Source organism: Stegostoma tigrinum, chromosome 24 (genome assembly GCF_030684315.1).
Source record: "Stegostoma tigrinum isolate sSteTig4 chromosome 24, sSteTig4.hap1, whole genome shotgun sequence".
Taxonomy (NCBI): Eukaryota; Metazoa; Chordata; class Chondrichthyes; order Orectolobiformes; family Stegostomatidae; genus Stegostoma; species Stegostoma tigrinum.
In genome coordinates this window covers 37,510,212-37,523,071 of record NC_081377.1, presented here as the reverse complement: position 1 = coordinate 37,523,071, position 12,860 = coordinate 37,510,212, and the positions used below count along the sequence as shown (strand labels likewise).

General features: G+C 38.1%; 1 protein-coding gene across 6 annotated transcripts in view; it reads right to left on the bottom strand.

Moving 5' to 3' along the window:
* rpa2 (replication protein A2) overlaps positions 1 to 12,860 on the bottom strand; it is a 79,886-nt gene that overhangs the window by 21,813 nt on the left and 45,213 nt on the right. For all 6 annotated transcript variants that reach the window (XM_059654374.1, XM_059654373.1, XM_059654372.1 and 3 more), the window contains 5 exons: positions 12,323 to 12,441; positions 9,830 to 9,931; positions 7,577 to 7,690; positions 1,384 to 1,458; positions 532 to 642 (listed from right to left, as the gene is read on the bottom strand). In XM_059654374.1, coding sequence (XP_059510357.1) covers positions 532 to 642; positions 1,384 to 1,458; positions 7,577 to 7,690; positions 9,830 to 9,931; positions 12,323 to 12,441 — 521 coding nt within the window. The remainder of the gene's footprint in view (positions 1 to 531; positions 643 to 1,383; positions 1,459 to 7,576; positions 7,691 to 9,829; positions 9,932 to 12,322; positions 12,442 to 12,860) is intronic.

Sequence of the window (12,860 nt, the reverse complement as noted above, 5' to 3'; positions counted from 1 at the left end):
ATCCTGCATGTTGTAGCACATCCATACTCCCACTGCACTTGTCCTTCTATCTAGAACAGGTTGCATGTTTGGAAGGTGCTTTCAAGGGAGCCTTGACAAGATGCTGCAGCGCATCTTGTAGATGACGCGCACTGCCACTACTATGAGGAAAGAGTGAATGTCTGAAGCACTGGTAATCAAGAGGGCAGCTATGGTGTTGATGGTGCTGAGTTTGCATGCTGTTAGATCTGTATTCATCCAGGCAAGTGGAAAACATTCTATCACACTTATGTTCCACTTCTGTCACCAGCCAAATCCACCACTCCTCCAGCACGATGGCAAACACTTCCCCTTTCAGCATCCTTAACCAGCTGCTCTTTCTATGGCATCCTGCTTCTCTCTCCAAATACAAATATTCAACAAGCCAGGTAGTAACAGTTGTTGTCCTTTTCTAGCTAGCTATTATACAATGCAGCACAATTTCAAATCTTGAAACATACATTAGTTGTATCCTATCAGGATGTTGTTTCAAGTGTTTAGCCTTATACTCACCTGTGGTTTGTTTAGCAACAAGTGAGCCTGCACCACCTCCAACATGTGCGATGTTAACTCATTCATGTCTTCCAAAATCATGATTTTAAATGCCACCAAGCTCTTCTTGTTCTGTCAATTTAAAGTAACAGTTAAGTTCAAGATTAGATTTAACATTCACACAGAATCAAATGTTACAAGTGAATTCAGTAGATAAAATATTACAGTGTAATAAAAAGCTGAAGTGTTACAGGTAACCTCTAATTTTGTTCTATTTTAATAGATACAAAAGACTGACGAGGTTTGTTTTGCCTAACTTCAAAAGCAGAGGCTATCATTAAGCTACAAATGCATGAATACGCCAGTAAACTTTTTAAAAAAAATATCCACACACTAATTGTTCCCTCACTGAAAAGTGATTCAGCTTAGTTCCTTTCTCTAAAGATATGGTGAATGCCAAGTGTTCAGAAACACAAGAAAATCAGGAACACATTCAACGTTACAATTCTTTGAACTGCGACTTTGGATAGCTCCCAATGGCATGATTACACAAAGCAATCAAAAATCTTCATCAAATCATTCAGTAGCACTTTTCAAAAAAGAATTGTATAAATTGTTACTCAGGTAATATATTTCAGCCAGCATATTTCCCCCCAGTTAAATTTTATTTCTATAAATATAGGCTTCATATTTTTAATGAATACTATTCCATTTAATTAGGTCATTAAATAAACAAAAAATCTGGAGAAATAGAGTGTTATGAATAACTCGTTATGTCCCAAAATACTAAATTGGTAAAGTATAGGAAGCAAATGCAATGAGACAAAACAAAAGAGATGTCTAAAGTATCAATGCATGTGTAAATGTGCATACCTGGAACGATCGGAGATGACCAGCTACCTTTACATAGCTACCAGGGGGAACAACAATATTCTCACTTCCGACTTCCTGTGTTTAGAAAATTTGTTAGAACGATTAAAATCAGAGGTAACTTCAAACAGCCAAAATAAAACACGAATCTGAAAGAAATTTAAACAGCTTTGTGAAGTTAAAATTTTGTCATAACATCTGGAGGGAAAAGGAAAGTGACACTGAGGTATGAATGACAACTGCACGCTCAAAATGGATTTGTTAATAAACAAGTTCAGTTTATGCTGGATGAGTTATAAACACTTCCAGAAACAGGAGCTATTCAAGGACAGTCAGAACTGAACAAATGGGAGTTATCAAAAGCATACTCCCACCAGAGATACAACTTGCTCACCCAAAGCAGCCCGTGATGCATTTTGGCAATGGTGGGACAAAAACCAGTATTCGTTAGATAAATCTTTAAAATGTCTTTGAAGAACATACATTGATCATGGTTTTTATTCACTAGTACCCTAGTGGTTTTATAACATCAAACATTCCAGATAAGTCTTGCTATAGGTATTTAACACTATTACACAACCGCTCCTTTAATTTAAAGTCAATTTCATTAGAATTATCCGCAAATTCATTTTTGGGAGCACAAGAAAAATCTCGTGCACTGCAGATAAGGCTTACCAAACAAAAAAGTTGACTTAAAATCAGGCCACGTAAGTTAATAACAAATTTGAAAGGATGTGACTGATATATACAGATGGGACTAAAGTTTTTAGGTCAGGGAAGTGGAGAGGATGGATAGCAAATGGAGAACATGATGGAAGTTAGCCAGATGGGCAGACAGCAGGGGGAAATCAAAACAACATTCTTTGGAACAAACAAAATTATCACTAAGATTTTAAACAAAACAAACCAGAACCTCCAACAAGTAGGTATGACTATCAGATTAACTGGAATTTGTGGGTTTACAGTTAGATGCACAGAACATAAGCGATAATGGTTAAACTGTACAGACCTCAGTTAAACTAAGTTGTAGTATTGTTGTGCACTTAATTACAGAAAGAACATAAGAAATGAACTAAAGTTATCCTGATGGATTTGCAATGGAAACAGAGGAGGCTCAAACACAGCATAAACAATGACATGGACTAGTTGAATCAAATGGACATCCTGTGTGCAAATCAGTAGAAAAGTGTATTTTACGTTACATGTGCTGCTTAAAGCTGATTAGTTTCAATGCTAAAGTCATTTTAAAAATGCTTGATCTTTTCTTGTCCAGAGCTGCAAAAGGAAATATATGGCTTAACACAAGTCTTCAGGTTTCAGAGTTAAGGTATATAGCAATAGATGTTTGTTGAACAGAGATAGTTTAATAAATTCAAATTTATGATTACAACAGATTTACAGGGCAGTTTAGGATAATTATATACAGTGGATGTATGTGGAGCTGTTGTAATTTACTGAAGCAAAGTTACTATTCATTTCAGCACTAAATTTAAAATGTTACACATGCAAGTGAAAATAATCAACCTATTCCCGTGATATAAAGCAAACAAGAATTTTATGACTACAAAATAACATACACCATGTTGAGTTTTGCAAATTTAAGGCAAAGCCTTTTTAACTTGTTAAAATAAGGGAAATTTGCAGACTTCATTAAAACAGCACAGAGCTCAAGTTCATTAAATACAATTGATGTAAATTCTCAATTTCAAATGAGTGAATACAAACATGTGGCAGGGTTGAAATAACATTCAACTTGCCACCACCAGCTGGAAGAGATTCAACTCAGTTTAGACAGGAAATTAAGTGATCAATGCAAATAAAGTTAAATGGATTGCACCAAACTATTCCCATTTACAGACATCAAGTGCTCTTTCCAACAATGAACTTGACCTACTCAAACTAACACACTTAAACACCGATTCATCAACAGTCTGTCCAGGACTAATTATCTGCAAAACATAAAACTTGAAAGGGCTGACAAGGGAATACAGCATACTTTTAAACTGACCTAATTTATACTGTTACGAAATCTGAACATACAATATCCAGTTTTAGACTCCAGTGAGGACTCCATTTCCTAATAGTCCCTGGAAATCATAACAGACTGTTAGGAAGGAGAGGTTGAACCCCTCTGATAATTAAAAATCAAAACACGAGCCCCAATCTGTTACAGCAGGAGTACAGGTCCCCGTCTAATTAAACCCAAAACATGTGGAGAAGCCTGCCTAATCTGTAACAGAGGAGGGAAAATTAAATGAATGAAAATCCCTGATATTCATTTTATAAGTAACAAGTAATTATTTACTCAACCCTAACAGTGAACAAATTAGTAGAATTACTAACAATCTGAACATTTCCCCCAAAACTACTAACATTCCCTAACTGAACTAAATTCTATTGGTTTGCTGTACCAGCAAACACAAGGTCACTTATAGAAGACCAAGTAATAAGAAAATAAATTAAAACTTAGTCTCTCAAAGTCTACATGCCTTTTTTCTGCTGTTCTCAAGTCAAACACAGAATCACAAAATCCCTACAGTGGGGAAACAGGCCATTCAGCCCAACAAATCCACACCAACTGTCAGAGCATCCCACCTAGACCCATTCCCCTATGACCCATATAAGCTACACATCCCTGAACAGTATGGGCAATTTAGCATGGGTCAATCCACTAACCTGCACATCTTTGGGCTGTGGGAGGAAACCCACACAGACACAGGGAGAATGTGCAAACTCCACCAAGACAATTACCCAAGCCTGGAATCAAACCCAAGTTCCTGGCACTGTAAGGCAGCAGCGTTAACCACTGAGCTGCCCCGGAATATCTTTCTTCTGCTGATCCAGCTGTCAGGAATGCTTTCTCTGTGAAGTCATCTGTGAGTAATCTGAGCTAGAAGTTCCACGGTACCTTTTATGGATAGATGGTGCTTTCTTAGAGAAGATTAGTGATTTCTTGTGAGGGCTAGATGTTTACTTCTTGGATGGCAGTTCACTCTTATACCAAAAACCCTCTCCTTATATATCTGGGATGACATACCGATTTTTTTTCCACAATAGCATCGGTCCAAGGCTGTCAAAACCATCAGATTTAAATTCACCTGGCTTTCAATCACCACGTGCTTGGTTTAAATTAACAGTATACTTTGGATGGCAGCAAGACAGGCTGTACATGCCGGTATTTTTAAACATTTGGAAGACCCAGCCATCAGGAATGTGCTATAGGTTGTGGAGACTATGTGACTGGCATGAAGACTAGATCACAGGATAATATGAAGGATGTAGGACATTGATGAGGCCTCTTCTGGAATACTGTGTCCAGTTCTAGTTGCCCAGTTGTAGAAAGGTTGTTATTAAGCCAGGGAAGGTTCAGAACAGATTTATTGGCATGTTGCTGGCTATGAATGATGCGAATTGTAAAGAAGGCTGGAACTTTCTTCAGCGGAGCGCAGCAGGTTGAGAGATGACCTTATTGATGTTTATAATATGATGTCGGGTATAGATTGGAAAAAGACACCTACCATTAACTCTGATGGTAGATTTCAAGACCAGAGGGCATATTAAAGTGGAAGGACAGAGATCTAAAAAAAGTTGAAGGTGGTTCATGTGTGGCATGAATTTCCTGAATAAGTTGGGTGTTGCGGGGGGGGGGGGGGGGGGGGGGGGGGGTGGAGCATGTGTGCACGCACAGGTACAATTACAATATTTAAAAGACTTTTGACTGAGTACATGAATAGGAAAGATTTGGAGGAATATTGGCCGGAGCAGGCAGAGAGGGCTAGTTTAGTTTGGGATTAGGCTCAGTGCGGATTGGTTCGACTGAAGACATGGACTGTTTCCATGCTGTATGACTCTACGATTCTATAAGCCAGAGTTAGTGAGTCTGGTGGTCAGCTGCAAGAAAAAGAGGTTCCATCCCAAAAAGGGCTCTGCTGGAACATAACTAAAGCAGTCAGGAGTCAGTAGAAACAGCCAGTTATTGGAGTTACAGCTCAGAAAGCATGTTAGGAGCTGATTACAGACTTGGGGACTGGGGACCTCATTGGTCTGGTGGTAATGTGACGGAGCCAGTAATTCAGAAACCTAGGTAATCTTGCAAAGACATGAGTTCAAATCCCACCATAGCAGACGGTTAAAATGCAAATACAATTGAACAGAAAATGCAGAACTACAAACTAACCTAATGGTGACTGTGTAACCACTGCTAATGGTCATAAAAACATATCTAATTCATCAGGAAAGCAAATTTATCATCTTTACATGTGACTCTACATCCACAATAAGTGCCTTCTGAAATAAAAAGGTCACACAATAACAGGTTATAGTTCAATGGGTTTATTTGAACTCTCAAACTTTACCTGAAAAAGAAGCAGTGCTCCAAAAGTTTGAGATTTGAAATAAACCTGCTGGACTGTAACCTGGTGTCATGTGACCTCTGATATTGTCCAACCCGGCCCAACAGTGGCAACTCCACATCATGGCCTTCTGAAACGGCCTAGCAAGCCAGTTATACGACAACTGGGGATCAACAATAAATGCTGCACTAACCAGCAATGCCCCTATTCCAAGAATAAGGAAAAGAAAAAGCACAAAAGCTATTAATAATTCAATGCAGCCAAGAATGAGGGTGAAAGACATTTGCTGGTATAACCGATATTGGGGCTTGAGGAAATCCTTAGGGAAGCTAGTTATCTGTGGTAAAGGTAGAAGTGTGCCGATGAGCACGTGCTGGGACGTAGTCTAAAGTATCAAGAAAGGCAGTCTCAAAGAAAGGAGAGTGAACTACCAGGACATGTGTTCTAATCAAGGTAGGATGGAATGTAGCAATCAAAGGGAGCTCTAAAGCTAGATTTGCACAATTTGAGCAATTTGTAGAGTTTTAAATTAAGTTTGGCAACTTAGTCTCACTAATATCTGGGGTAGGTTGCTGAAAAATCTGGAGGATAATCATATATGCTTTTTGACATACTGGTAAGGTGCTCAACCAATGTTTGCCTGTTATTAATATTTACCTCCAATTCTGGATGTCAGAGTACATACTTCTATACATTTGAAGGTTGTGTTACCGTTTGTGGTGAAGTTGAGTACAGCATTCATGGATTGGAAGGCAGGATGTTAAAATTTGATGTTTGTTAAATGATGGGGGTAAGGGGGAGTGAGAAAGAGTGTGGGGTTGGGTTTTTTTGAGGCTTGGAGATTAAAATAATCGTTCAGATATTCAGAAAGCTCCTAAAATTGAAATACCGTATGGAAAAGCTGTATGGCTAACAACCCAGACAGTAGTCTTGTTTTGTCACTAAGGCAACCAGTTTGAAAATCAGTCAATTAATCTGAACCAAGCACTTAGGAAAAAAAATTAAATTTAAATCTGGTGGTCTTGGCAACTTAGGACCAATCCTATTGTAAGAAATTAACAGGTCATTCAGGGTACAAAAGAAGAAAGCATTTGAAAAACCTTGAGACACCAAACTGCCATCTGAAGAGAAACTTACTGGCTCTCATAAGTATCTCCAAGCTCTCAGAAAGCACCATCTAAATAAAAGATACCAAGGCACTTAGTTAATATTCCTCACACAAGAATTTGACTGAGGAAGGCATTCCTGACTGGAGGACAGCAGAGAAGGCAAAAAACATTACGGAAAGCTTATCCTAGCTGTAAATTCAAGAGATTAAAGTTTTTAAATTTTTTTTTGTATTAATTTGGATTATTTAAGTGGGACTTATGTCTAATGGAACAGCAGGGAATAGTCAGTAGTTAAGGGGGAATTGTTTGGTGACTTAGAAACACTTAATTTGTTCACTGTTAGAGTTAGATACATTATTACTTGTTGATTGTAGAGTGACTGTCAGGAGTTCATTTTATTTCACCTCTCGTTTATAACAGATTGGGAGGTATGAGACAGGTTATGCCACTTTTCACATTTCCTTTAACAGATCGTGAAGCAAGCTTCGTGTGTTTCGGTTTTAATTGTCAGAGAAATGCTGACCTCATCTCTGCTTCGTAACACCATTCCAACTTAACATAGTCGAATGGATTTTTGCTCAAACACGTGGAAACTCATGGCTTTATTCTTGAGAAGGTGGGATTTCAAACGTTATCTACGATTCTAAAAAAAAAACTGGTTGATATTGAAACAAAAATTTGACGGCCTCAGGGTTGAGGAGATATGTTAAACATATGGAAAATTCAGATACTTACATCAGTATCCACCCACTGTCTTACATCCATTGGGGGGGCAGTCATATCATCCAATTTGTACAAAATGTTTGTTGGTGCTTTTTCTGCATCTTTAATCATGCCAACCAGGGTTACCTAAGTAAAGGAAACACACACCCATAAAAGCTCAAATGTTAGATGAAATGTACTACAGAGCTAATGATTAAAGAAAAACTTAATGTTATTTTTAAAATCGAAGAACACTTTATATACTAAAATTCGAAATCACATTCTTAAGCTCCAGTACCCCAATAGGGACATCTGATGCAGACTAAAGTTAACTACAAACAAAAAGATAAACAGAAATTGCTGGAAAAGCTCAGCAGGTCTGGCAGCATCTGTGAAGACAAATCAGGTAATGTTTCGAGTCCGGTAACCATTCCTCAGACCTGATAGTAGCAAGAAAAATGTTGGTTTATATGTAGAAAAAAGGTTTGTTAGGTTGGTGGTGGTGGGGGGCAGCTGTTGGGAAGAGGGTAAAGAGTAAATGAGAGGTGGAGATAGAGCCCAATAAGAGAGAAGAACAGATGGAATAACAAAAAAAAGTGTATAATGATTTGGCTAGGAGAGTGAATAGCTGTCAATGGAGACGGTTAGTCACTAACCACAGGTAGTGCGTCATGGCAGACTATGTGATAACATGCTAACTTGTTATCACAGTCTGCCATAACACACTACCTTGCTATCTATAAGTTGAAGTCAATTTCAGGATTCTTGGCTTTTGCCAGTTTCTAGAAATCCTTTCAATGGCAGTTGATTGGCAGCATTCAAAGCATGAATGCTTTTCCTACTCTGTTTCCTTCTGACTGGCTTGCTAGCTATTTTACTTCCAGCAATCTTCTATTCATTTTACCAGCAATGCAGCAGTGACTTATTGTGCTTTACTGATCAGGAACTTTACAGCATCTCAAGCCAGGCTGGTATCCATGATCACCTCTGCTCACAAGCTCACCTTCTCTGTTACTACAACCAGGCCAAGGTTGAAACTGGTTTATAACTTTTCTTTTGCACAGTGAAAAATGCTTGCAAGTGGTAGCTCTCTGCTGACAAAGGAGGGATATAGTTAACTCTTCTATCTCTTCCTGTTAAGTGTCTCTATTTGAAGTGTCCAGGGCACTCTCCAGATACGACATTCCATGGATTCCACAAAAGTTTGACAAACAAACACCACCTAATTTATCTTCACAGTCATTTTTAACAAAATAACAATTTGGAATAGATTTAGAAATATGTCCATAGTACTTCAAGGGTCTGATCCTGCTCTCACTGCACTTGCTTTAGTTTTTAAAAAAACCGATAGATATTCTCAGATTCATTTCTCAGGGCAATCCCTTGACCAGAATCAACAATCCTGGGTTAATTTGTACGTAACTTGACAGTCAAGTGCTAGTCATTATCTGACTGGTGCATTCTTCACTGTAATCTCTTCCACACACAATCTATTTGCCAAGTGATCAATGGTGATTGTGGTTGTCGGAGGTCAGTTATGTCAACTTCAGAACATCTCTGTAGGAGTTCCTTCAGGTAGGCCCAACCATCTTCTGCAGCTTCAAGGATCTCCCCTCCATCATATGATCAGAAGTGGAGGGATTTACCAATGACTGCACAATGTTCAGCACCATTTCCAACTCCTCAGGTACAAAACAGTCCATGTTCAAATGCAACAAGATTTTGACAATATCCAATCTTAGGCTGACAAAGTGATAAGTAACATTCGTACCACACAAATGCCAGGCAATGACCATCTCCAACAAGAAAAATTCAATGGGATTACCATCATTGATTCACACTGCGCCCCCACCCCCGCCAAGTTTCAACCAAGTGTCATCTTTCAGCAACACTCAAAGTCCTCTACTAGAAATACTTATCAGATTAAGCCTCAAAAGAAAAAAGGATCATGAATACACAGTCTTTTAAAATGGATTAGCAAGCAAAGGTCAAATCAAATTTGGTGATTGCACACTACAATTTTTACACCCTTACTGAAGTTTAAAAAAAACTTTCACATTTTGCTAATGACCGAATATCTCCTTGTCACCCTAAGGGAAGCAAGGAAGTGACACTGTTTCAGGGTCAAAAAGTCTTTATACCCTTAATATTACATCTAAATAAGATACTTGGTCTTATAAACCTTAAAATAAGTCACAAAGATGGTGTTCACTGATATACCAGAAATCATTTCAAAATCATATTGATGAATTTGGAATGTTCAATAGTGAGAAGATTTTCAATCACCTGAGATAATTCCACCTCTCCAATCCTGAAAATTTCTTCTGTTTGAATAGCAGCCAGTAACTGTGACACTGTACAAGGAACTATTTGCTGGGCACGTGACCTCTGATAGAAGAATTAATAATAAGGTTAGTTCAGCAGATCTCAAATAGGTTTGTTCACAGAAACAGAGAAAAAGAGTTGGTTCAATGACAAAAGTATAAGAAAATTTATAGACTATGCCCCACACACAAAGTAATTACCCCAATACATTTTAGATATTACAAACTGCACTAAGTAATTACTTTGTTTCATTTTGTTACAATGATGCATTAATCAGAGCACTTTTAAGATTTTAATAACAATATTACAGGGTTTTGCAATAAATCGCAGTGCAAAATGGAAACCACAGGTACAAGGCCATATCCTGTCAGAATTGCATTTATTTGCCACTTAATCATGATTAGTCATTATTTTGATTGCAGGATTGTATTACAGAATTATGTATATTTTGAGGGCATCATAACTCTGACATTGCAACAGGTCAGAGTAGCCAAACGGTGCAAAGTAAAACAAATAACAACATTTTTACTGATTGGCTTATGCAAACCCAGTAAATGCAATTTTAAACAAAACTGTGATAGTAATGCTGGTGTCACCTTGTTTAGTTTGCAGATTGTTTCAAATTGTTTAAATGGAAACAAAGTTTTAAATTTCAGTGTAAAAGTACACTGCACCTATCACGTTCACAAAACCTGCTACAGTTTATGGCCCCAGCTGTTGCTGTTCTTCAACATATTCAAGTAAGTTTTTACAAACTGGTAGAGACTTTATAAATTCCTACCATTTTTTTGATCAGGTGAAATAACTCAGATTGCGAAAATAAACAAAAATATAGCACATCACAAATTTATCATTAGCAGGTCTGGCAGCATCTGTGAAGGAGTAAACAGAATTAATGTTTTGGGTCTGGTGACACGTCCTAGGATCCAAAACGTTAACTGTTTTCGCTTTCACAGATGCTGCCAGACCTGCTGAGCTTTTCCAGCAACTTTGTTTTTGTTCCTGATTTACAGCATCTGCAGTTCTTTTGGTTTCTTTACAAATTTATCACTGGTAGTTTAAACAAGGCCAATACCAATTTCTACATTCTGAATAAAAGGATATGCATTTTAACACCCAATTTTATAATTACATTCCACAAGCAGAACTGCAGCGATAAGTGGCACAGAAAATGAAGTAGTCCAATCTGAAACTCAGATCCTAAATGGAAACAAGGGAAACTACAAAGGTATGAGGGATGAGTTGGCTGAAAGAGATTCAGCAACTTCAATAAAAAGGCATGACAATAATAAGCAATGGCTAACACGCAAGGAACAAATGCATGAATTACAACTTTGTTTTGGGTGAGAGAACACAATAAGAGCACATCAACCATGGCTAACAAATTAAACTAAAGGTAGCATTAGACCCACAGAGTCATAAAGCCCCATACTGATAGAATCAATAGTAAAAAAAAAGAAAATGGCAGATCAATAACAACTATTTTAATTAGATCTTCACAGAAGGCAACAAAATAACTTTCCCCAAGATGTTTGGGTCTATTGGGGAGGAAGAATCAAAGGAAATTACTACTGGCTTTAAAAAGTGTGCTGGAAATTAATAGTATTAAAAGTTGATAACTCAGAGGGCCTAATAATCTATTTCCCAGGGTACTAAATAAGGTGGTTGTGGAAACAGTGGATGTTTTGGCTGTCATCTTCCAAAATTCAGTAGATTCTGGAACAGTTCCAACAGACTGAAGAGTGGCAGACATAGAACCCATTATTTTAAAAAGGAGGAAGGGGGCAAACCAAGAATTACAGACAGGTTAGCCTAACATCAGTGGTAGGGAAAACATTGGCATCCATTATAAAGGGTGAATAATGGAGAATACCAACAGAATTACACAAAGTCAACACAGGTTGATGAAAACTAAATAAAGTTTGACAAAGAAAAAGCTTCTTAAAGATTTAACTAAGACTAGAGGTGGTGGATTTGATTTTCAGATGACTTTTGAGAAAGTCATTTTCAGGTCATCAGTCAACGGATCCTGTATTCAATGGAGTTTTGAAATAATGAGGCGGGGGAAGCAACAGGAGAAGCTATTGAAGCAGACTTCTTACTGGTCTAGACAGACCAAATGCAGTGATGTTGTTTCCCTAGCTGGGGATCCAGAACAGGATATGACATGCTCAGGATAGAGGGTGACCATTTCTGACTGATGAGGACACACTTCTCCACCTAAATGGTAGTATCCTGCAGAATTTTCTCAGAAAAGACTGTGAAGGTCAAGTCACTGGAAGTGTTTAAGAAAGAAACTGAGTTTTAGTGGCTAAAAGTTTCAAGAGATAAAGGAAACAAAAGAGAGTATTGGGAGAGGGGTTTAGCTATGATAGTGTTGAATGATAGGAAGGGCTTAAAAGGTCAAATGGCCTACTGCTAGTCTCATTCTTTCTTGTAAGTGTCCGTGCTTACAGTTTTTCTGTCACTTTGGCTGCCTCCAGCTGGTGAGCCAAACCCTCCAGGTGATTGCAAGTAGCCCCCTGCTCCTGCACCAGTATCTCCAAAACCTCCATAGCCTCCACCAAAAGAACCTAGAAGAGATTGTTGGAGGTCAGTTACAGTATCAAAACAAAGCTACATTTACAACTTGCATCTTATAACAGTTTTCATTTATTTCTAAAAAGTATTTTCCATCCTGCACAGATGGCCCAAATACAAACACTCCCTAGCCTCCTTACTCCATCGCTATAATCCCTCCCAGCTCTGCCATCCATAGATACCTAAACTCACCTAATGCAGGCCCCTTAAATATTCCTGATTGAAATTCCCTCCCTTAAATTGTTCACCTCATCCTCCTACATTAAAGACAACGTTAATCTGGCAGCAGTTGTGGAGTGAGAAAAATTAACATTTCAGAACCTTGGCCACTGATGAGAAGTCCACTCCCGAAAGAGCCACCCACTCTGACAATTGTGTGGCTTTAGCACTGAAATGAGACAGGAAATACCAC